Below are 25,660 nucleotides of genomic sequence, written 5' to 3' on the forward strand. Positions count from 1 at the left end.
AATGCCTTTAGTTTTAATGTGTGATTGGCAACAGAAGACAACTACTTTATCCGCTGTGGTTTGGTTCCAGGACCCCTTGTGGATAACAAAATCTGTGGATGCTCAAGTCATAGAATCATAGAATCATAGAGTTGGAAGAGACCACAAGGGCCATCCAGTCCAACCTCCTGCCATCCTTACAGACGGCCATCCAGCCTCTGTTTAAAGACATCCAGGGAAGGAGACTCCACCACACTCCGAGGGAGTGTGTTCCACTGTCAAACAGCCCTTACTGTCAGGAAGTTCCTCCTAATGTTGAGGTGGAATCTCTTTTCCTGTAGCTTGCATCCATTGCTCCGGGTCCTAGTCTCTGGAGCAACAGAAAACAAGCTAGCTCCCTCCTCAATATGACATCCCTTCAAATATTTAAACAGGGTTATCATATCACCTCTTAACCTTCTCTTCTCCAGGCTAAACATCCCTAGCTCCTTAACTTGTTCCACATAGGTCACGGTTTCCAGACCCTTCACTATTTTAGTCGCCCTCCTTGGAACACGCTCCAGTTTCTCAACATCCTTTTTAAATTGTGGTGCTGAGAACTGGATATAGTATTCCAGGTGGGGCCTGACCAGAACAGAATTGAGTGGCATTATTACTTCCCTTGATCTAGACACTATACTTCTATTGATGCAGCCTAAAATTGCATTGGCCTTGTTAGCTGCCTCATCACACTGTTGACTCAGGTTCAATTTGTGGTGGAGTGGTAACATCCCTTACATAAGGTCACAAAATCAAGATTTGCTTTTTGGAATTTATATATGGTTTAAAAATATGTTCAAATTGTGGATGGATTAATCCATAATTAAAGAATTTGTGGAGAGCCAACTATACCCTATGGGCACCAAATCCCATCTGATCTTGGAAGCTAAACAGGGTCATCTCTGGTTAGCAATAGCATTTACATTTCTATACTGCTTCATACTGAATTAAGCAGTCTCTAAGTGGTTTACAACATGTAAGCCAGTTGTTCCCAACAAGCTGGGTACTCATTCTACTGACCTTGTTACTTGGTACTTAGTACTTGGATGGGAGACTGCCAGTGAATCCCAGGTGCACATGTCAGAGGAAGGAAATGGCAAAACCACCTCTGAATACAGTCAGCCCTTCTTATACACAATGTCATTATATTTAATGGGACTTGAACATCCAAGGATTTTGTTATCCATGGGGGATCTTGGAACCAAACCGCCGCAGCGTATAACAAGAGTCCACTATATTCTTTGCTTAAGAAAACCCTGTGAAATCAATGGGGCCACCACAAGTCAACAGGCAACTTGAAGGCACATGCACACACATACATTTCTTACTACTGTAGCTTTTGCCTTCAAATTAGGCATGGAAAATGGAAACACTGACTTTTGCCTTACATATGATAGCACAGTCTTTACAGAGTTTCCACCCATGACACGTGATTTGTTTCATTTGTCTAATGCAGCATAATTACTCCCCCCCCTCCAACTGGGTATATATCCTGGCCGATAAAGTTTTACATTCCTGTAAGTCTGATTTAAGGCTCACATGGTAAAATGTCCTCTGTGCCCTGGATTATCCTGAGGTTCAGGAATGTTCCTGGCTTTAGCTAGTGCCCTTTGCTCTGTATGGAGCCTTTCCAGGAAGAACCAGGACTGTTCAGATGGAGATTTGATTTGGTGGTTAATCAGCCTCTTGCTTGCAGGCAAACCTTATCAGTTGTTTCCAGTTTTAATTCATTTGTTTTCTACTACAGTAGTCAAATATTTTTACAGGCTAGTTTGACCTCTCCTGGCAAAGGAGCTGATGATTCCTCCAGCTGTGTCTCTCTGTTGCCTTAAGTCTCATTAGACTGTAAATACCTGGAAAGTTTATTTTCCTCAGTCAAGAGCTTCTGAGCACTTCAAGGAAGACATGTAGAGGAGGGAAGAAGAGTCAAGTGGAGATCAGAGCTGCATCTGTATGATGGTTGTGCAGCCCCATGAATAAACATGGCTAAAATACAGAAAGGATGGCTTAAAATATTGAAGAAGATGGAGATTGGGGGGGGGGGCACAATTGAGAGCATTGATTATTAATGCGTCATAGGGATGGGGAGAATCTGGCTGTCCAGGTGTGGTTGGATTGTAATTCTAGCCTGTGATGTCAGAGATTGGAGTTGTAGTCCAACAACATCTGGAGACCCACATATTCCTCATCCCCATTATAGTCAGCAACTTGGAAATAATTAATAATTTAGGGATATTATTATTGTATTTCTTTTATTCCACCAGTCTTATGATCTCCCTAAGGATCCTCTCTAACATTCCGAAAGCTGTTTACTAATTGGCTCTGCCTGCCAAGCTTTTTCTCTCACCCCCTCCATACATAACATCTTTCAAAGTTGCGACACCTGCTTTTTTACTTTTGCTCTTGCCCTGTACTTCAGAGTCTGTCAGAATAAACCCAGTTCCTTTTTGCACCACATCCAAACTGGGCCTCTCTCCTAGGAAATCTGAAGTTTACTCTGTTAACATTACTTTCTAAGGGATACTTTGTAGGCTGGTGGGATTGCTTTAAATCAAACAACAACATGTTTCTGTGCATAATCAATGCATTCATGTGTTTGGCATCATCCCCTTTTTGGAAGAGATGCTACTCCTTTTCCTCTTGGCTTATCTAAAACTGGGAATGGGATAGCCTCATACTCACCGTTACCGTTAGAGTGCAAAAAGTGACTTTGTTACTTACATGCTTGCCCAGGGAGGTTATTCGTGACATGCCACCATACAGATCCTTTTGGATGTAGTGCTGCCACATTATCCCATTGGAAGTGTAATGCCCTTGATCTGCAGCTAGAAGCAGTTATGACTCTAAACAGATTATTTGTTTCACCTTGGTCCAAGAGACCAAAGGCAAGGCTAGCATCACTCTGAATGAAGAAATTTACCCTGGCTTACTTAACTTGTTTGTCTTTTTTTTGTACCTGGAATCTAAAAGAGAGCTGGTGAAGTGCCTCTACTCTAGGTCTGTGTGACATATTGTAATAGTGAATTTTCATTCGGTCTGTGTGACATATTGTAATAATGAATGCAATTTTCTGAGTGCATGAACTCAGACTCATGCTATCCATGCACAAGAGAGGGGTATCAGCACGTTTAAGAGATTATCAAGCTTTTCAGAATTTAAAAAAAAGAAAGAAAGAAGGAGAAGTCTCACCACCACCCAGCCCAGCAAGGACAGAGCATGCTTCTCTGGTAAACAGTTCTGCCTCACTGTTGGCAGTGGGGAGAGGTGATCCCCCCATGGATATCAAAATGTGTGGATGTTCAAGTCCCATTAAATGCAATGGCATAGTAAAATGGTGCTCCCTATATAAATGGCAAAATGAAGGTTTGCTTTTTGGAATTTAAATTTTTTTGGAATATTTTCAAGCTGTGGATGTTTGAATCGGTGGATAAAGAATTCATGGATACAGATGGTCGACCATAGGTGGTTGACTGGAATGCTGAATAGGAACACTCACTCTGTGCTGCAACATTTGGGGGCAGGTTGCATGCCTTGCCAAATAGTTGGGGAGGGAAAGAGTGCTTTGCATCAACTGCTTTTGAATGTTGATATTGTAAAAAGCAGAACTCAGGCAGATACTTTTTAATGTGCTCTTCAACAGAGATAAATGGGTTTATCATCTGATTCGTGTGGAATGTTGGTGGTGACACACCAAAAACAGATAGTGTGAAAGGAAGCTGGTGTTATCCAGCTGAATCTGTATTGTGCATCATTAGTGCTCCTTTAACTATTTAAAAAAAAGATGGATTAAATATAAATTGTGAATTTGGGTCAGAGGTTGATTATACCCTGACACCAGCAACTTAAATCTGACTTCTCCATGGCCAAGAAGGATCAAGCTCTTATTGGGAGAATCCACAAATCCAGCTCACATCCTAGTTTCCATTGTGGAGTTAATGACATTAAATGGATAACAGTCGCTGTAGCCCTCTGAATGTTCTTAGACTCCAACCCCCACCCACATGGCTAGAATTGGGGATGATGATAGTTGTAGACCAACTGTATCTTGAAGACTATAGGTTTCCTACTCCCTGCTCTGAATCCTTACAGAGAAAAATGATTGCAGAATTATTTAGGTTGGTAAACTCTGTCTCAGGCAGAGGTTTATTAAAGGTGGCCATACTATAAGTAAAGGGATCCTATTTGGACACTGTATGTGTGTGTTGTATCTTTTGTTAACTGTGGAGTCCATTTAGGTATTCTTGCTTGCCCGGCAAAGGTAAGAGTAACATACGAAACAAGGCACTAAACCTGAGTAAAATGATTCTTCCTTTTTGTGTATTCTAAAGGAGTCATTAGATATTTTTGGAATTATTATATTATATTAACTTATTTTTTATTATACAGTTCCCTAGGGTTGCCATAATTGTCCAAAAACCAGGTACAAAATGTGGAAAAATCTTGACAAACTGTAGGACAACTGCAGGACAAACTCAGCCCAAAATGTAGGACATTTAAGAAAAATGGAGGACCTTAAATGTCCTACATTTTGGGCTGAGTTTTGTCCTGCAGTTTGTCCTACTTTTTGGTCTACATTTTGTCCTGGGTTTTAGTGGACATTATGGCAACCCTACCGTTCCCCCAAAATTGGGACTCATTGGGCTTATAATTTAATGAATTTATTGAAGACCTAGCTCTCTATTCACTCCATACCACATGCCAACATTAAAATTGGGTACATTAAATATACAGTGGGCCCTTGGTATCTGATGTAGTTTGGTTCCAGGACCCCTGGGATGCCTAAATCTGTAGATGCTCAAATCCCATATAAACATAGTGTAGCAAAATGGTGTCCCTATATAAAGGATGATGAAATTAAGGTTTGCTTTCTGATTTTTTTTAAACTATATTTTCAGTTGTGGATGGTTGATCCGGATGCAGAACCCATGGATATTGATGAACGATTGTATTCTTTTTGTTCCTTTACTGGACCCAAAGGAAGGGCAAAGAAAGAGAAAACTCCTCAACTAGCCGGCAATGGCTGCTGATATAGTGAAATCCAAATACTTTGCCAATTATCTTTTTTATTATACGTTCCCTTGCTGGAGCCTTCCATTTGGGTGAGATGCCAAATGGAGCAAGCCGGAGGAGGATGGAGTTCTCACCCATGATCTCCCATAATTTCTAGATGATGATGATGATTTCTTAACCTGCCTCTCCCCATGGATTGAGGCAGGAACAACGGATTAATATACAGTACTGTATATCATACAGTGTCAGTTAAAACACACAACATCAGTTCAAAAGAACAATAAGACAAATGCATAGTAAAACAATCAATCCATATTTAAAATTCATAATTCAATTAACAATATTAAAAATAATTTGCTGGGCCTGCGAAAGAGACTGGTCTTCATTTGGACAGATTCACGTCGTCAGATGTCTTCCAAGGTCTTCACAGTCCAGAAAAGTCCAATGGGTGACAGCTGCTAACCTAGTCCTGGCTGACTGGAGTAAATATCCCTCAGGCACCTGAGTGTTAAGGTGGAAAAGGAGGAGGCGATCCTGTAGGTAACCTGGGCCCAAACCATGTAGGGCATTAAATAATATCAAAACACTTGTACCTTGCCTGGAAACAAACTGGCAGCCAGTGAAGTGTTTTTAAATGGTATGATAGTGTAATCTCTGAGGCCATTTCATCATTTCAGAAACACTGAAAGAGATGGCTGTACAGGAAAAGGAAATGTAGCCTTGCAGCACCTTTAAGACTAAAGACCTTTAAGACATTTCAGAGTGGCCACTGTGTTGTGACAACCATGTCAAGTGTCCTGCCAGTGTTAGTGTTACCCTCATAATGAATATTCATTCGGGAAACACAAGCCCTAGCAAGTCTGTTGATTTTCTTCTCCACATGATGATGATGATTTTTTTTATTCTGGTACAGTAGTTTGAATCTGGCAGCTTTCCCCCTCTCCACCCAGGAGGGTGTTTTGTTTTTGCTCTTTCATCAAGACTAGAGAAAGTGGGGAAATGGGTGTCTCCTTGTTTTCCAGCCAGGCCTCTGACCATTCCTGTTCATTGGGGCACTGAGCTCTGCTTCCCACATGTGCTTGATTTCTGGACTTGTATGATGATGATTAGAAAGAAAGGCATTGTCACAGAAGGGAAAGACTTGAAGTTCTGACCCAGTTGGACTTTTGTCCAACAGAATTGCAAAGCCTGGGTGCTTCCAAGTCAAAACATTTTTGCAGAGGAAATCATCTTCTTCGTAGGGCCGTGCATGAGAATATGATGATGAGATCTGACGTTTTAAAAAAGGGGAGAGTGAAAGGAGTCCAGGGTCCACTCTGGGAAGAACGTTTGGGGTCTGAAGATAAAGGCATAAGCGAGAAAATCATGGTCATGTAGCAAATACTGAGGCTAAATGGCAGTCACGCTTGTGGAGATGAAAATCTATTATGCTGTATAGTTGTATGTCTATTTTTTACGATGGGGATGGCAAAGTGTAATGTAGGGCTACACACAGCCCAAAAGTCTGGGTTTTTTAAAGCTCTTGACACTAGCTAAATTTCTCAGACTGCCTTTTCTATGGCCTCGAAAAGGGTGAAGGACACTCTTGGTTAGTCACCTGGAAAGCCATTCACCATTTAGCAGGCTGCAGTTCCCATGCATTGTTGAGCATTAAAAACAACAGCAACCACTCTATTTTCAATATCTATTTAAATTTTGGACAGGAAGGTCCCAGAGAGACCCACTGTTATTCTCCACTCCAGTTTCAATCTTGCAGTACTGGTATTTGTAAGAGACAATAATTGGAGGCAGTTTTAGACCAGGGTTGTTTGCACTGTCAGTTTTTAGCTTGAGACAGAGAAAGATTTGTCCTTCCTGATATGAAACATTTCTTCATAGCCGTTAAGATCAATGTTTCTAACCATAGGCCACCAGGGAGCAGCTGGTGGGATGGATGGACAACACCCCTAATAAAGATGGAGATTATCTATGGGACAAAGGAAACCAGAACTGTTTGTAGGGATATGACAGTTGAAACTGCCCGAAATGCTTGGTAGATTCTACAGATATTCACACATAAATCTGTAGATTTTTCTCAGAATTGTTGGAGGCAGGGAGAGAATTCCATGGAGAAGAATATACCCTAATTTATTGTACTAAAGAGTACACTCTCACTAGTCTTGCTAGGCAAGAATTACAAAAATGACAACAATCCTGTGTTAATTTTGGTAAGTGTGTCTAGCTGTACAGCCCTACATAGAAATTGTGCATCCCCCCAGCGCTTACTGGATGTCATTTCCCAATAGCCCTTGCAGTCATAGCCAATGCTGAGGGTGCTGGGAGCAGTAGTCAAACATCTGGAGAGCTGTTTGATTTTCACTGCTGCTCTAAAAGATTTGCTTGCATGCTGCCAGTGATTCTGGTAGAATGTAAAAGATGTTTCAGCAGTCTTGCTCAAAAACTATTGCTGTGTTGTGCTGTGGTGCAAGAATGGTTATGATAACCAGCTGTAAATTCATGAAGTGTTAACAGGAATTGGCTTTGCGGGGAAGACCCATGACTTTGCAGTGTGAAAATAAAGCTGGCAAAACCATGCTCTAAAGGGAATTAGTCTAAAAATATTTTGACTGCATTAAATTCATTAAGTTCATTAAAATCATAAAATTCAAGCAAAGTGGAATTATACCTTTTGTTAAGATCACAAGTTATAGATAGTTAGGAAATAATATTAGATACTCTCATGTCAGTTGTGTGCTTTGGTGAACAAAAAGAGCAAAAATTAATCCATGGTTCTGTTAGAAGAGCGTTTGTGTAGGCTATGGTGTGATTGTAGAATGTAAAAGACAAAACAGAAACATTTTTCATGACCTACAAGACTGTGTGTCTTAGATGAGATTCTTCTCTGTCTTAGGGGGTTCTCGTGTTAAAAGTTTGTCTGAGGCTATAAACAACCATTGGGTAGGGGGGCACAAAAGGAGCCTCTGTGCTTTTTGTGTGTGATCAGTTTACAATGTGCTCAGGGATTGTAGCCAGGATTTTAGGAAGGGGGGGGGTCCGACTAAGTGCCACCATTTAATGGAGCTTGGGTGCGGCGGTCCGCAGCACGCACCTTATTTTTCTAATGGAAGGGGGAGGGTCGGACCGCACCCCCCCCCTTGGCTACGTCCCTGATGTACTGACACCCACTTGACCACCATCCTTTCCCCCTATTTTATTGGAAAAAAAGATTGACCCTCCTGACTCACACCTTTCTTTGCACAAGGGGTGGGAAACACCTTTCTTTGCATGAGGGGTGGAAAACAGTTTTCAGTCCGTGCACTGCATTATTTGGGAATATTTGGGGTGAGGTGCATTCCAGTACCAAAGCAAAAAGTGGCCTATACTCATACACAGCAGGTTGTCTTTTTTAAAAAAACTTCCAGTGGTACTAATGGGAGGTTTCTTTCTTTTCTTTAAAAAAAAGTAAATCTTTTTAAAGGGTGGGAGGGGGCACAAAGAAAAAGAGTCCCTGACTACCCCACTAGCCCATGAGCTACAGTTTTCTTATCCCTAATATAAAGGTAAGGACTCATAAGACTAAAGTTACATAGTTACCTTTTGAGACAACCTCCAGAGCTTATAAAGTCTCATTTTGACTGTGGAAACTGTGGTCTCATTTTGGCATTGTAGTCCAAAAACTCACAATTCCAAGCCCTGCATAGATCTGTGTTGTTTGTTTACATATAAAATGCTGAGTTCCCAGCTGAGGTTCTTTTTGTGCTGTTCGGATGCTGTCAAATCCCCCTTAGGAACATTCCACACAGTTTAACTGCACAGTAGAAGTTGATAATTGCTGGTCATGACTGTTGCAAGTTTGTTTAAAAATGACTAAAATAGCTTTGACTTTGTGGCCTGCCTTAGCCTTTCTTGGTTATGAATTTGCTGCAGTAAAGTGTGTGATACAGTGAAGAGTGTACCAAGCTGTATAGCTTTAGTACTACTGTAGGAATGGGCCATTTCGTCAGGAAGTGAAATGTTATTCAGATGTTAGCTTTGCCGATTACCATACTAAGCAGTATCTCATCTACATGAATGTGTTGTATACATGTTTGATAATAAATGACAAAGTAATCTTATATAATTATCTCATGTATAAAGCATCAAAACCAGGTCAGAAATTTGTGGCCTTCCAAATGTTGGTGGTCTATTCCTCCCAGCAGCCATCACCATTAGCCAGGCTGGCAGGGGTAAATGGGAACTGGAGTCCAAGAATGTTTGAAGAACTACAGGTTCCTCATCTCTGGTCCTCATGTGTGTTTGAGGGGAAGCACTACTGGCAATAATGATATACAGCATAACTTGTGTTTGTTTCTATATCCTAGGTGAGGCTGGTGCAAATATAATCCATGTATCCAAAGAGGCTCGGAAGAGATTTCTTGGCCCTTTGCACCCATCCTTCAACTTGGTGAAAATCATCCGTGCTTGCCTATACAAGACCCTGCCAGAGAATGGGCATGAATTGGCTAATGGGCGCTTGGGCATCTCACTGACACGGGTCTCAGATGGAGAGAATGTCATATTATCAGAATTTACCTCCAAAGAAGAGCTTATCCAGGTAAGTAGTAACATCCTGATTTCTATGTAGTGTTGGGTGTGATGCTGTAGGAACCCACCTGACAGAGATGGGGAGACTTAATCTGGTTTTTATCCAAAAATGCTGTCCTGCTACTCTGAGTTTTATCATCAGGTTCACTTCACTTGATGTTCTGTATACCTAAATCCTTGTATGAAGAAGTTAATAATATAATCAATAATATTTTCCATATCTCCGAAACCGATTGTTAATTTGATTGGATTGTAAATTTCTCTAAGCTGTTTTCATATTTGGGTGGGGGGTGGGGGAAGAAAATTATAATACGAAACTTGATTATATAATATGTATTTATATACGGTGTAATAAAAAATTTTGGGGAAAAAAGATGGTGTTTTTCTTTCTCTTTTAGGCATGTGTCTGCAGCACTTTCATTCCAGTATACTGTGGTCTGATCCCTCCAAGTCTTCAAGGAGTGGTAAGAAGTTTGTGGTGTTCTTCTCAACCTTTGAAAACCATATTCAGCTTTAATAAGTTAGAGCCAAAAACTGTTACTGACAGGTTTTTATTTTTTTTGCTCTTGGCTAAATGTTGAGAACACTGGTTTACAAACCATCACCAAAAGGCTTGTCTATACGATTAAAATACTCTTCATTCCAGTTGAACACCACACACAATTTTCAAGAGTTTGGGCTTTTTTACAGCCCTCTAAAAAAACCTTAAACTCCTCAGAAAAAGGCTTTGTGGTTTTTACCCGAGTATCTGTGGAAATCCACAGAAATGTGCATTATTGCACATGTGACCATCCATCTGCTTTAAATGGATTCTGATTACTGCATGTTTTTGGCAGAGGGAGGGCGAAAAATGCAAATAGATGCAAATATGTACAGGAAAATGAAGACAATCAACTGATAATGCAAATATGCAAAAATATACAGCAATGTGCACAATATACTTATTATTAGCCCAAAGTTCCTGAGCCAGGTTCCCTGCACCAAACTACTAAGACCATTTTCTAGTGTTTAGGCATCATGGAAGCACAACATTCTTCACAATAGTCTTTCTAGAGGTTTTGTGATTTTATTTTATTTTTTTACTTTCTCATAGGATGTGATAAGGAACTCATCCTGTCTTTCTTATGTCATCTCCAAGTCAGTGCTCCACACTAACAGAACTATAAGACTTTCAAAGTGTACATGCTTTGGGGTTGCCAGTCAAGGAATGCTCCAGATCTTGAGGTTTCCCATCCAAAACCTGAGACCTAGAATTGGCCCCGGTAATGTCTTTAACCATTAAGTACCAAATACAGTTGCTCAGATTCTCATTCTGACAGACAGATAATATATTTTCCTATTTGGAAATTGAGACAAAAATCTTATCTAAAGAGGTATGCCCAGAACAGGTTGAAATTCTTATTCCCTGTTCAAAAAAAAGCTGCTTCAGTTGGAATCATAGAATCATAGAGTTGGAAGAGACCACAAGGGCCACCCAGTCCAACCCCCCTACCATGCAGGAAATCTCTATCAAAGCATACTCAACAGATGGCCATCCAGCCTGTACTGCCATCATCTTTCCTCCTGCATATAGGCTATGACATGGGATATTGCTTTCTGCAACCTTCAGGGTTGTTCATATTCAACCAGCTCACCGAGCTCCTTGGGTATAGAATATGTTGGCCCATTTCACCTAGCTGAGTATTTAAAGAACCTGACTGTTATTAAATATTGTAGATGTTTTGGGAAGGCCAGATTTAGTGTTTTTCCCTCTCAAGTGTTTCATGACAAATTTACTGGTGTCCATTACACTGCAAGATTGTGATCCTGTAAGAACGAGAAAACAGAAACCATGAAGAAAATTCTTTTGTTCTGTGGATTTTACAACCAGGTTCAATAACATATGATCAGTCAATTACTGTCTAATGTATGGGAGCAACCAGCTCAATCTTATGTCAAATTTCTCTTGGATGATAAAAATTCCAGTGTCATCCTTGGTTGTTGCCATGTTTTTGTTTGAGGCTATCAGTATCAGAGAACAGTTAAATTCTGTCTTACCAAAATATACTTGAAATGAATACTGCTTATATAGTTTTACTGTTTTAGGGGCTGTGCTCCCTAAAGGACATTGTGATTTTTAATTTATCTTACATGATGCTAATTTGCAATGTTGAGTCTATGAAGTGTAATAAAGAATTTGATTTGATTATTCCCTCTCACTTATTTAGAGAGTTGAGATAAGGAATAGTTAATCAAGCCTACTTGTTTCTAACTAGAAGGTGAATACAGAACAGAGTGGAGGGTGAACCCTAGTGCTAGTGGGAGGGAAGGAGGAAGCTAACTAAGTAAATACATAAAAACCACCTGGAGAGTGTTTGCAAGTTGTAGCAACCAATCAATTGAGTTGTGCAAATTGTAGCAACTACTATTTTCATAGTGGAACAGGGATTTGAACACAGTCCTTTCCTCTTTTATGGAGGCGAGCCCAGCAAAACTGGAGAATTTGTACCCTTCTCCCACTCCCTACCCCGGGAGATGACCCATGAAAACTGGAGTCTCAGGTCCAGGCCCTGAGATCTGGCAAGCCTAATATGTGTGATCGTGCCTTATCTGTCAAAGTCGATCTATATTGTTCTTATATTACAACATGGTGAACTGAAAGAAAAAGATTGCAGCTTTCCAAAGCCTTCTTAGAAGATTCATGGTATTGGTGAGAAGTAAGCCAAGGTGTTCCTTGTTCGGTGTTAGTGGTTTAGTGCTTGTTCAGCTCTTAGAGTCAGGGAACGTGTTGGGCTTAAATTGCTCTGTCGTCTGGTCAACACTTAGAGAGAATGGGAGTAGTCATTTCTCACCATCTGGAGAGGCAAAAGGTGGCAAAATGGTAGTGGTTGTTACTGAATTTCTCAAACATAAACCTGATTTACATTTGCAGCAGTCTCCATGCCTCCAACAGCACTTCATATTGATGGGTGGGGGGGCTGTCACCAGGCTTATAACAGTGCAGCATGGAGACACTCACTGTAAGGGTCATATAGTCAGCCCATGAAGGCAAAGGTAAAATAAAGCAAGAAGTGGGGGACTGATTCTGAATTGCAATGCCAACTATGCCTTCCCTCTCTGCTTCCATAATGGTTTGTAGGCTTAAAGGGAGAGTTCTTAGGATGGGTGGGGAAGAGAGGGAGAAGAAGGCGGGGCTGCTTTTTCTTGCCAGTGCACAAGAATCTTTACCTGTTTTTATTTACTTTGCTTGCATAGTAGCTAGAGTTGGACCTGACTATCTGTTGAAAGTAGCTAGCGTGAAGGAATGTGCTGAGTTTTCTGGAACAGGCTTAGCAGGAAGCTTCAGGACTTTGGTTGCTAGAGAACACCCTGTGCTTCTCTTGCCTCCAACCAATCTGTTTCTGCTCCAGTCTGAACTGTTTCTGAGGCCAGTGCAGGCCAACAAATGGCTTATGACAGGGAAATCTTCTTAACTCCAGAGCTGAGCTGTGTGTGACAAGCTGGTGTTGGCTTCATGTTTGAGAAGAAGGTGGAAGTTTGATTTTGAGCAAGTGAATCCTTTCGTCCTTCACTTCTGTGCTGGTGGTGATCCAGCTGTTTGGGTCAAGTCAGTCAGATACTGATAAAGGTTGAATCTCCCTCATCTGGAATTCCAACATTTGAAATGCGCCAAAAACCAAAACCTTTTCAATGGTGGCTGAGATAGTGACAGCTTTGCTTTCAATAGTGTACATAAACTAGCTTCAGGTTCTGTGTATAATGTGCATGCAAAAAATAAATGAATTTCATGTTTAGACTTGGGCCTTGTAACCAAAATATCTAATTATATATATGCAAATATTCAAAAATCTGAAAAAATCGAAAATACTTCTGGTCCCAAGCATTTTGGATAAAGGAGATTCAACTTGTATGCCCATAGCACCAGAACAGGGACTCCAAGATTCATGAACAACTTTTGTCAAATCTTGTCTGTCAATTTACTTATATCCTGCCTGTCCCCAAAAAGTAACACTCAAGGCATCTTGCAACATAAAAAGAAATAGAAATAAAAACTCATGAAGCTAAAAACATACAAAAAAGATTGAAATAGTAGTAAAGTGTGTGTAGAATTGAAACCATTTAAAACATTGATTTATAAGCAAAGAATAAAAGTAGTACAGCCCACTAAGAAAAGCCTGTTTCTTGTAAAACTATTGGTTCTTAAAGCCTGTTGATGGAAGGAAGACAGAGAGGGAGCCAGCCTAGCCTCCTGAGGAAGGGGGGTTATAAAGTGTGGGAGCTGCCACAGAGATAGTCTTCTTTGCTTCAAGGAAACATGCCTGTGAGGGTGGTGAAATCAAGAGACATGTCTCCCCCAAAGAGCTTAGGATTTGGCCAAGCTTATATATGGGAAGGTAACAGTCATTCAGATAGCCTGGGCCTGAGCTGTACAGGATTTCATAGGTCATAACCAGCACTTTGAATTGTGCTCAGAAATAGACAGGCAGCCACTGGAGTTGTTGTTACCAGGGGGTCGTGCCTGGGTCCCAAGGACTCTTCTGAGAGTTAGATGTAAAAAGTGAAATGGGGGAAAGCTGGCTTGGTTTGAAGCCATGAAACACACATCCCATTTCCTACAAACCCAAACATTCCCTGTCCCAGGACTACCACTCCTTGTTCCCTCTTACCAGGTCTTCTCATGGAACTGACCTTGACAGCTCACAACTTGTTTTTCCTCCCTACACAGCTGCTCATTCTCTGGCACCATTAATGATAAACAGTCCTTCCACCTGGCATCACCAGTTGTGTAGCACATCCCATCATCATGTATTAGAAAACATATCAAATATATATGGCTAACAAGCATGACAGGAACTATGATCCTGACAATTTGTTATGAGAGATCTGCAGCCAGTCTCAGAACTGTGTGCTTTCCACCCTCCCTTGGCTTCCTGTGATTCAGCTGAGAGGAGAGGTCTAGAAGATTTAGCTTCTATTTTTGGTCTGTTTTACTTAAATAGGAGATTCAAAAAGAATGATGCAAAACTTAATAAGAACAGCTTTACGTTTGCACCATTCTTTTTGAATCATCTTGTATCTAAACCCAGACAAAATGTGATTAATGTTGGCCACTGTTTCTTGAAAAGAGTCAACTTCAAACCACAGCTTGTGAACCTAGCTTGTTTCAAGTAATCATAGTTAAGATTAACTGCAGTGTGGGGTTCAGATGGAACATCAAATTGAGATTAGTTGAAATGGGAAGCAAAAGGTTCCAGCTTTGTCTATGTGTCATTCCCAGAGGAGGAGGAGAAAGGGGAAAGCACACAAGCTCAAGGCTGATGCATGTAATAATAAACAGTGGCTTATCATTAGGTCAGAACTGAAGAATGAGCTTATCCAGAGTGTTCTGAATCTGTTTGTAGGGGAGGGTATCATGCTGTTCAAGTTTGCTCCTACGGTCTGGGAGCTTGCAGAGAAGGTCAACATATGAACTGTGTGTTCCCTTGCTGGAAAATATGTGAAAGGCCACTGATATAGAAAGATGGATTTATTTATGTCCTACTCATGTTACATAATCATGTTAATAATAACAGCTATGAAGAGATTGTGCCTTGTTTCAGAAAAGTGTCTTCTCTTTCGCCCACCTCTTTGGGGTTTATTTTAATTTCACAACAAAAACTCAGCATCCCAATCCTAGTCCTTTGTCTTCAATGGACTGAAAGTAGTTCACTTTCTCTAGTGTCTGCAGAGACAGGCTTGCAACTGAAACCAAGGCACAGGAGAGGAAGCATTTACATGCAGTACAGTAGAACATAGGTAGCTTCAGACCACAATAATGGTCTCATGATCACAAATCGCATAGTTAGGGCTGCATGGGGAGTGGGGAAGAGAGATTGGAGCAGAAACCAATTCTCTGCAGTTCTTGATAATTTAGAAGGCTATAGCAGACTAACCTAGAAATGACTACATGATGCAGCACCAGGGCACATGTAACTGACTATAAGCGTTTGTTGGTCTGGGAAAGTGGAAGTGATTACAAGCTGTTAAAAAAAAGGAGGGGGCATTTTACAGCGCCTTAAATTCTCGCTTTTCTTTCCCCAGAGGTATGTTGATGGAGGGATTTCGGATAACTTGCCACAGTATGAGCTGAGGAACACCATCACAGTATCTCCCTTCTCAGGCGAGAGTGACATATGTCCACGGGACAGTTCCACCAATATCCATGAACTCAGGGTGACTAATACCAGCATTCAGTTCAATCTGCGAAACCTCTACCGTCTCTCAAAGGCCCTGTTTCCACCAGAACCTCAGGTAAGAGCCCATCATGATTACTATTAAGAGGAAAGGAATGTTCTCCCTCCCTCCTTTCCTTTCTTCTCAATTGGTACTCCAGAGCTGGAAAAGTTTTGTTGAAAGCCTTTTCACTTGCACGTACTTTAGGAAATCTCTAAGGAGGAGGTAGCTGTTGGCTATTTCCAGCTCTTGTCAAAAATATTCCAGTTTAGTTAGCCTATATGCTTCTAACAGCAGAGTTTGAAGAATGCTAACCTGGTAGTAAGTCCCACTTTGTTTGATGAGACTTACTCCTATGGGAGTTTGCATAGGATTCCAGTCACCGAAAGCTAATAGGCTATTTAAAGCTAAGGGTAGAGGAAGTGACTTGTCATGCTAACTCTCTAATAATAATAATAATTTGTTTTATTTATATACCACTATTCCAAAGATCATAGCGGTGAACAGCAAGTAAGCTAATTAGCAAGTAAGCTAATTTGCCCTCAACAGTCTGGGTACTCATTTTAGCGACCTCGGAAGGATGCAAGCCTGAGTCGAGCTTGGGCCCTTTTGCTGGTCTTGAACTCGCAACCTTGTGGTTTCGAGTGAATGGCTGCAGTACAGGCATTTAACCACTGCGCCACCAGGCCTCTAGCACATAATCTGTCAATAAATCAACAAATTCTAAATCCTTTTGACAGTGGAAATAAATTTAAAAACATATGGACAGCCTTTTTGGAAAACATTGCAAATCTTGAGTAATAGCTTTTAGTGGTTTACACCAAAAGTGAATTAAATTCAACGTCACATCCGTAAGATGTATGCCTTGCTAATCTCTTGATTTCTCGCTGCAATATACTTTTTGCAATACCAAGCAGCATGATACCCCCTCAACTCTGTTTTTTTTTTTTTTTTTGCTAAATTCATATTTTACATCTGGGTAAATTGGGATGTGGTGGCTTAGTGGTTAAGACACCAATTCTGATGATTGGAAGGTTGACAGTTTGAGGCCTAAGTGCTGCATGATGGGGTGACCTCCTGGCACTAGTCCCAGCTTCTGCCAATCTAGCAGTTTGAAAGCATGCAAATACAGTAGATAAATAGGCACCACTTCAGTGGGAAGGTAACTGCGTTCAGTGCAGTCATTGCGGCCACATGACCACCGGAATAGTCTTCGGACAAAGCTGGCTCTTCCATTTAGTAATGGATATGAGCACCACCCCCTACAGTCGGTTTCAACTAGACGTTCTTCTTGTCAAGGGACTGCCTTTACCTTTATCTTTAAATTGGTAAATGTTAGTTGAGTTATGCTTATTTGTAGAATTTTCTGTTACAAGATATTTTTGTCTACAGAATTTGGAACAGCAGAGATATGGAAACAGTTCTACACTCCATAAAAGCTTCAAGGTTGTTTTGGCATCTATATCTGAGAGTTAGGCTTTTGGCATTTCATGAACAGCTGTACATTTCTTTTTAGAAACAAGCAACAAAGTCACTCAAAGTCACAGGGGTTGTTTAGTGCATTTTATGTAACCATTTTGATTCTTGAAGGTGCTGAGGTGTAATGTAATTCTCTGCTATTCACATGGGGAAAAGCGGGGCATAAGCTTTCAACATTCTAGGACAGTGCTAAAGAAAGATTAGGCATTGGGAGAAATTGCATGTACTGTATTCAATTTGTGTAGATAGGTATGAGTTTCCTTTATTGATGACCTCCTACAGGCTATTCAGTTTTGGTGTGTTGGAATAGTAATCTATTTTGTATATAATGTAGGTTTAAGTGTTTCAGATTGAATCTAATCCCATCCTTCCATTAATGGAAGGCTCTTTGATCCTGTGTGACCTTTCTTGAATAGAAGAGGGAGGGATATAGTTTTCATTAACTCCTTTTTGGAACATCAGAATCCTACCCCATGAATGGGGACAAAATTTGCTACATCGTTGGTAGAATTTGCTTTGTGTTTCATGAGAACCCCAGATCTATCAACCAGACCTGGTTGTACAAGACAGGTTCATTACTTCTACTGTGGGTCGTTACTTTTACTGTGCCCAAAAATGGAAGGGAATATGGCTCAAGATCGTTGCCCAGAGTGAAATGTCTCTCCTGCTCATGCTTTTATCTTCAGTTAACAAAATAAGGACCAACTGGAGGCAACAGAATTCTGCAGTAATTCTTCAGTCTTCATGCAAAAGCTGTAGGCATTGCAGTGATAACAGATAAGGTTCCATTGACCAATTCTTTTTTTCATGTGTACAGCCCTTAAAATTTATTGATGGATTTGGCTCAGTCTGATACATTCTGACACTAGAATATCTATGGGTGCATCCTGAGACATTGCTGCTGGGATGTTCTATGTTCCCTCCCCTCATACTGCTTCAGCGGGAAGCTTTTTGCATAGAGATATTCATAGCCAGAAATCAGGCACTTCTTAGTTCTCATCCCTTTTAATGCAGTGTTTACATCAGGAGTGGGACTTCAACTCCCAGCATTTCTCAATCCTGACTAAACTGGCTAAGGCTGCTGACAGTTGCAATCCAGTAACATCTGAAGGGTTTCAGGATGCTTGTCCTGCTTAGATGTGGTCTCCTTAAAATAATGTCCTCTGCCTCCTTTCTTACAGGTTCTGCGGGATATGTGCAAGCAGGGCTACAGGGATGCTTTGCACTTCCTGAAGAAGAATGGTAAGTGCTTATTCAAAACGTATACCCTTTATATCTCTGTATTCCCCAGCAGTATTCCTAGCCTGATGCCTTCCAAGCATATTGGACTACAGCCCTGTCACCAGTGGCCTTGCCTGCCAGGCATGGTGGATATTGTAGCTCAACTTATCTGGAGGGCATCAGGCATCAGGTTGAGGGAAATTGCTCTGGCATAATGAATTCTGCGCAGCTGTTTCTTTCCTTTGCTTTATTGTTTTTTCAGTGCCTTGTTTGTGCATAAAAAGACTAGTGATCCATACCTAATCCTTAGTCTATCCAATTGTGCAATTGTTGCTATGCAAAACCTACATAAAACCAATTATTCCCTTCATTTGGACTAATATCTGGGTTTAATTGTACAGGCTTTCAAAATGTAAAGAACTTTCCTGCTAGACAAAAGAGAGAGCACTCTACCATGGGTACCTGTCCAGTAAGATTGATTACCCAAACAAATACCTCCAGTTAGTTGTCAATGAGCTTCCCTTCCATTCTGGAGAATCGGAGAAGTTCCACCTACTCCTGTGCTAAAGATGCTTTTTAAGAGTTGTCTCTTTCAGTTGTATATAGTGGCCACAGAGTCTGTTCTGCATAACCTTGGATCTATCCATAGATGTGGGGTGGGGAGCATATTTTGTCCTCAGGACAAAAATCTGCCCTGTGGCAAAAAAAATGTTTAAAAAGTAGAATAGGAATCAGAGATGGAAACTATTAGACTTTCAGGTTTGACTTGTCAATTTTCAAGTTTGGGGGCTGCTCAGTCCTGTTTGAATAGTAGTACCTGGATATCCAGTATTAAGTGCTGTTAGATATTTGAAGGTGGTCTTATTTTTTTTCTCACCCTCCAGTGGCAAAATACTTGTTTCTCTAGTATTATGCCTGGTATACTATAGTGAGCTGGTGCTGTGACAAGAGCACATGATTTGTGTTTTTAGTGTCACCTTGTGGTACACAGTCTGTAGTGCAGCTGGTCTTATTTTAGTATCAAATCCATTTTGGTTGGGGTTTTTGTATTGCAATGACAGTTCATGTGTTATTTGCATATACTGAGACTGACATAGTTATTTTGCATATTGTGGGCTTAAGCAGTCCCACAGTGATAAAAAGGAGTGGCCCAGGTCAACTACAGGGAGAACTGATTTGCTGATATTCAAAGTTCATTTATGATTTCAGACCTAAGTGGATTATGCATGATATGTTATGCTTATCACTGACTTCACAGTTCCATCTTAAGTCCAAGGTTATGCTGCAGAAAGTACAGGACTGATCTACGCATGAAGATAAAACACATGCAGTTTGTTGTTTCAAACTGAACCTGTAGCACAGTCCTTCCAGTTATGAGACCACAGACAGAAAATATAGTACAGATTCTACAGTATGGAGGCACTTTTGACCAGCTTGGAAAGTCCTAACTATTGCCTTCCACTGGTGTGTCTGACTTGACTTGGTGGCAATTACTTGTCCATTGTTTCTTGTTTGTTGTTCCCCATAGTATGTCTTCCTTTGACCAGGTACTCCCTGCCCGTAACTTGCTCAGGAGAGCAAAGAATTATTATGCACAGACTTAGAAATTATTTCTCTTGAATTGCAGTAACTTCACTACATATCTTCCACCTTCAGGTCTCCTTCAGCACCCAAGGCCTGTCCGGCCTTTGCTGGCCATTGGAAATAGTGCTGATGACAGGAACCATGAAGAAGATGATGCAGAAGAAGAGGAGGACCAGCTGGGAGAGAGCACTGCACTGGAGGAGGCTGAAGAGCATATCCTGGAACACTTGCCTCCTAAACTGAACCAGGGTATGATCTTTTGCAGGGGAGAGTGTTTGCTTGGATGGTTACATCTAGGTCAGGGGAAAAGAGTTGTGCAGTCTTGTATTGCTATATTATCTCACCCAGGTGGTTTAATGTATGCATTTTATTTGTTGTTGGGTTGCAAGTCAGTGGTTAAGATCATTGGGAGCTGAAGTTCTGTAACCTCTGGAGGACCATATGACTCACTCCTAGTCTACTAGACCAGACTCTTCTTATTAAATCATATTTCCCCTTTCTTTTTTAGCACCTCAAGTGGGATTTAGCTAGTACCCCCTGTGTCACCTTATAGCAGGGGTAGGCAACCTGCGGCCCGTGGGCCGGATGCGGCCCGGCAAGGCCTTGGGACCGGCCCCAGCCCGGTCCTGCCGCCGATTGCCTCCGGGGCCTTTGGCGTCTCTCGCAAGGGGCATGGTGGGGCAATTGTCTATAGAAGCCTCAGAAACATGCATTTATCTTAACATTTTTTAAAAAATCAGCTAATTTTTTCGCATGATCTCCAGTTTTTATTTAAAAAGTGCCCTCCATTTGAAAATTTTGTCCTACATTTGTCCCGGTTTATTTATTTATTTAATTTTTAAAAAATTATTTAATTATTTATTTTTTGGCTTCGGCCCCCCAGTTGTCCGAGGAACAGCAACCTGGCCCCCGGCTCAAAAGGGTTGCCTACCTCTGCCTTATAGAATGTTACACCTTGTAGAATGATGTAGGGAACTACAGATACAAGCTATTGCAACTATTGAATGTACAAACTGGCTTTAGAATTGTACAACCCCCAGAGTTTTGCTGATAATATCTTCCTGCCTTCATAAAGAATTAAAACACTTCAAAGCCTTCAGGTTCTTTAGTAGATGGCATCTTATGTAAAGTGAAGAAGAAAGAGTTCTTTTGGCCTGCTGTGCAGATAAGAGAAAGATCTCTTTGGTGACATCTCTTTAGCTGGATGAAGTTTGAATTTTGTATTCCTTGTCTCTTGGATGATGCTTGCAGCCAAGGTTGTCTGCAAGATTTTGATCATTGGTTTCTCCTCTTAAAAACTGGTGGTGGTGGAGGAAGAGTTCTGATTTATATGCTGAACAGATGATTGGAATAACCCATCTTCTCTGCTTTCAGCCCTTTTGGAAGCCTGTGCTGAGAGGAGAGGACTCTTTGCTGGCATTGCCAACCTATTACCTGTACGTCTGGCATCTACCTTGATGCTCCCGTATACCCTTCCTCTAGAGTCTGCTGTCTCGTTCACAGTCAGGTAGGTTCTAAATCTGTTTCTTAGGCTGCTACAGAAAGAATATTGCCGGTAGGGCTCAGGACTGGGATATGGATTGCTGTGTCAGCAAGAGTGTCAAAGAACTTTGCATTTAGTTGAACTTTGTTCTAAATAAAGTGAAGGTACAATCCAGTGCAAGTAGGAAATGCCTTATGGGACAATAACCTCTTCCATGATGCTGAGCAACAATATGGAAAGCAGCCCTGTGACATAGAACTAAATCAGAATACAGACTTGGTTACAGAATGCAGTAGCATCCTGTTTTTGTTTGTTTGTTTGTTTGTTTTTAGAAGAAGAAAGAGATTCTAGGCCTTATGGCTGTAGAAAGGTTTGACAGTATTGAGGCAAATCCTCTATAAAGAGAGGAAGTTTTTAATCTGTATTGTTTTAAAATATGTTGTTAGGTGCCTTGGGTCCCATTATTAGAAGAAAAGTGAGATGACAAACAATAATAATCCAAACTGTTTGTGATGCATTGTTTGACTTTACTCAAGTGCAGAACACTTAATTTTCTCACAGTGCCAGGGTGAGTGCTATCTGCCCTGGCTGTAAGTCACCTAGGTCTGTATTTGCTTTAAAAACATGATTATATGCTGCCTCTTCATCAAACCTTCTTACACAAGATCAAAAGAACAGAACAGCAAACAGCAAGTCAGGGCCTAAAGAAAAATCAAAGGACATAATAAGTCTTTGATAATGGCCCAAGTTTGGGAAAAACTGAAAAGACTTTAACATAATCCTTCTGTGCTCACTCCTCAACAGTTTACTTAAAGACACCTTGATATTATAAAAGTTTGACCACTTGCCTTTATTGATGGGGTTATTCCCAACAGCTATCATCACTTGAGATGCTTGTAAAATCAGAGCTGAAGAATCGTCAATAGGGTTAGGATAAACAAATAATGGAGCAGCCTGAGAATCTGTCTTATTATTGCGATTAATAAGAACCTCCTTGTTATGAAATTGTTCTGTTAATGCTTCTAATCTGTTGCTGATAGAGGTACAATTAGTCAGCAGCGATTCAAAGGTGTTAGAGATTAAAAATGCCTCCCTTGCCAGAAGATCCTTCCAAGGATATTTTCTAGCAATCCCTCAGAGCAACCACCATTACTAGGAGGAAAAACTGGGACTCCTACATTCACCGTGCAATCATTTTCATTAGCTGATGTAAGTGCTTCAGCCTGCAAATAATCCAAAATTGTATATCTGTTGTTTAGTTCTAAATCGGTCTGTAGCACTAGAGACTCTTGCCTATTTGTAAAAAGGGAGTCTGTCTTTGTCTGTTTAGAAGGTTTGTTGCCTGAGTCCATAGTAGCCTTGGAACACCGGCGTTTCCGTAACTTCATGTCGCAAACAGAATTTAAGAGGACAAAATGCTCAAAGTAAAAGGGAGGTTAACAGCATTTAACCAATAACAAAGTTAGCAACCCAGCTGTTTAAGTTTAAAACAAGCTGATAAAATCTCATAGAAATTAAAAAATTGGAGCTCTAAAAGCAACGTCTTATCTGGCTGCCGTCATCTTGGAACCATCTTGGACAGTGTAACACTGTCAAGCCTCACAACAAGAGAAAAATAAACCAGCTAGTAGTAGACAATAATTAGGCAGTGGAAGTTCAGATAGCTGTCTGGCTACCACCTCAGAAGCTCTGTGAATGTTGTCTTGTTCCTTAGAAATGCCATCCTTCTTTGTGTGAAAGATGTACAAATGAGACATAAGCCAGGGCATGGATATTCATTATGAAATTCAGGAACAGCTTTAAAAAGCTATAATGGCAATGGAAACAAAGCTAAATGGAAGTGGCTTAGGCACTAAATTGCCAGTACTGACTTCTGAAAATGGACTGGAGATTCTGGTACCAAAGGAGCCTTTTAGCTAACAAGCTCCAGGACCAAATCAAAGGGTAGTGTGCCCACGCCAAGTGCGAGCTTGCCATCCATGGTTTGAGCTTCCACAGATGGCAAGTCCCGGCTTTCTGAATGGGTGCATGCACATGTGGTGGCAGGAGCACGTGACCATTGAGAAAAATGGGACTTAAGTTTCCATATTTTTTACTATCCGCGGGGGGATCTGGAACAGATCTGCCGCAGATAGCAAGGGCACACTGTGTATAGCAAGTCATAATATAGAAAAATGAAGTACTGTCACGTGAAAAGTGTTAGTGTATGAGGAGATTCATCTTTGGTTTAGTCTACCTGAGAGAAAACAAGGCAGTACTGTAATGCACACAGCTGCTAAGCATGATGGGGGTTGCCTCTTCTTGGTGTTTTCCTGTATTTCTGTGTTATTATTTATTAGAAGCAGTGCAGTCACATGGACAGTGCAACTATTTGGGTGTTTCTCATCCAGTCAGCATCCTGCCAGGATTATCCCATCCAGGTGGTTTAATGTATTCATTTTATTTGTGTGTGTGTGCACGTGTATGTGTGCATACATGCACACACACTCACGCATACACACAAATAAGATTAATAGTATGGGGAAGTAATCCTGTACAATGTGGTGTGTGTCTTGGGGCTGGTATTTGATTCATCAGCTTTGCTGACACTATTACCCTTATGTTTTCAGGATGTTTCAATTAAAGCAAGTTAAACTCTCATTGACACAGGCTGTTTTAGAAGTTTTCAAACTTCCTGGAAACCACCTACTTCAGAATCACAAAAAGGGCTGTCAGTGGCTGTGAATCATGATGATTGTGTACTACCTCCAAGATGAAAGGCAGCATTCCTGTGAATACCATTCACTAGTGAACAACAGCAAAGGCATAGGCATTTGGTGGACTACTGAACAAAACAGAATGCAGGACTAGACTGACCTTCAGTCTGATTCAGCAGGACTGCTCTCATTTGGATACCTAATATCCCAGTCTTGGAGTGGCTCTTTTAGCAGGCTGAATTAAACTATGGCATAATAATAATAATAATAATAATAATAAGAAGAAGAAGAAGAAGAAGAAGAAGAAGAAGAAGAAGAAGGCGGCTGGAACTGAAATGTGCTGGCAATGTAGCAATAGCTGATTCAAATAACAGTTTTCCCGTGTGCCTCCTCCTTTCTTTAGGTTGCTTGAGTGGTTGCCAGATGTTCCAGAGGATATTAGGTGGATGAAAGAGCAGACTAGGAAAGTCTGTCACTATCTCATGAGAAAAGCAAAGAAGAAACTGGGAAGTCATCTCTCAGCCAGGTATGTGGATTGGATTATATGTTTGTATTTCTGGAAATAATCAACACTGGGAGGGGCAACACAAATTTGCCTCATAATTGATAGCATAAAATTGATGAATCGGGAGACTTTGACCTCAAATCACCTTCTTGATCAGAAATCAGTTTCTTTGGACTTCCTCTTCCACATTTACTGTATGTGCTTACAGTGGCAGCTGTAGAGGTGTCATCTTAACTTGGATGAGACCTTATTAAAATAAAAGAATCTGTCTTTCAGGAAGGTTGACAATAGCTGTGTTTGATAATCTAACCAAGGTTGTGAAAGTGCAAGTAAATCCATCATGGCAGACTTCATTTTTTAGGTCTGTATTTAAAACTTGCATTTAAAAACAGAAGCCCAAGCACCACAATCCCAGCTTCCGTTGTATATATGTGTATAATGTGTAAAGTGATTAAAATCCCTAGATGTTGTATAAAATATATTGAAGAGATCTAGTAGTCGTACCATTAGGAGACCTAATTTCCAAGTATTGAATGCTCCAAAGAAATATCTTTCTGGATCAAGTTTAAAACAGAAATAATGAACCAGTACAAAAGCATCTTTGTAAATCATTCCCTGGAGAGTACAGGAGACTGGAAACATTTGCTGTAAGGCTGAGAAAAAATGGAAACGTAAGGCTCTATTGGCCTTCCCACCTCCCATGCGCACCCTTGAGACATTAGTGTAATTGCAGTCACTTATTAAAGTTCACACAATAGATTTTTATCTTCTGTTCATGTAGACCATCCTGACCTTCCTTGGGTACATTGTCACAAACACAAAAGTATATGAACTCACTGTGAATGAGGTAGGTGAAGACAATAGCAATTCCTGCAACTGTAGAGGTATTCCTTTTTCCTGCGATCTTTT

The 25,660-nt window shown here is 40.8% G+C and overlaps 2 protein-coding genes across 4 annotated transcripts in view; one reads left to right on the forward strand and one right to left on the reverse strand.

The window, feature by feature from the left end:
* The window catches only part of SLC25A22 (solute carrier family 25 member 22), a 723,963-nt gene that overhangs the window by 211,434 nt on the left and 486,869 nt on the right, over positions 1-25,660 (reverse strand). The window lies entirely within an intron of this gene.
* PNPLA2 (patatin like phospholipase domain containing 2) overlaps positions 1-25,660 on the forward strand; it is a 68,337-nt gene that overhangs the window by 38,885 nt on the left and 3,792 nt on the right. For all 3 annotated transcript variants that reach the window (XM_042466211.1, XM_042466216.1, XM_042466225.1), the window contains exons 2-8: positions 9,369-9,601; positions 9,990-10,055; positions 15,652-15,861; positions 18,444-18,504; positions 20,140-20,316; positions 21,442-21,574; positions 24,650-24,772. In XM_042466211.1, coding sequence (XP_042322145.1) covers positions 9,369-9,601; positions 9,990-10,055; positions 15,652-15,861; positions 18,444-18,504; positions 20,140-20,316; positions 21,442-21,574; positions 24,650-24,772 — 1,003 coding nt within the window. The remainder of the gene's footprint in view (positions 1-9,368; positions 9,602-9,989; positions 10,056-15,651; positions 15,862-18,443; positions 18,505-20,139; positions 20,317-21,441; positions 21,575-24,649; positions 24,773-25,660) is intronic.

Source organism: Sceloporus undulatus, chromosome 1 (genome assembly GCF_019175285.1).
Source record: "Sceloporus undulatus isolate JIND9_A2432 ecotype Alabama chromosome 1, SceUnd_v1.1, whole genome shotgun sequence".
NCBI classification, from domain to species: Eukaryota; Metazoa; Chordata; class Lepidosauria; order Squamata; family Phrynosomatidae; genus Sceloporus; species Sceloporus undulatus.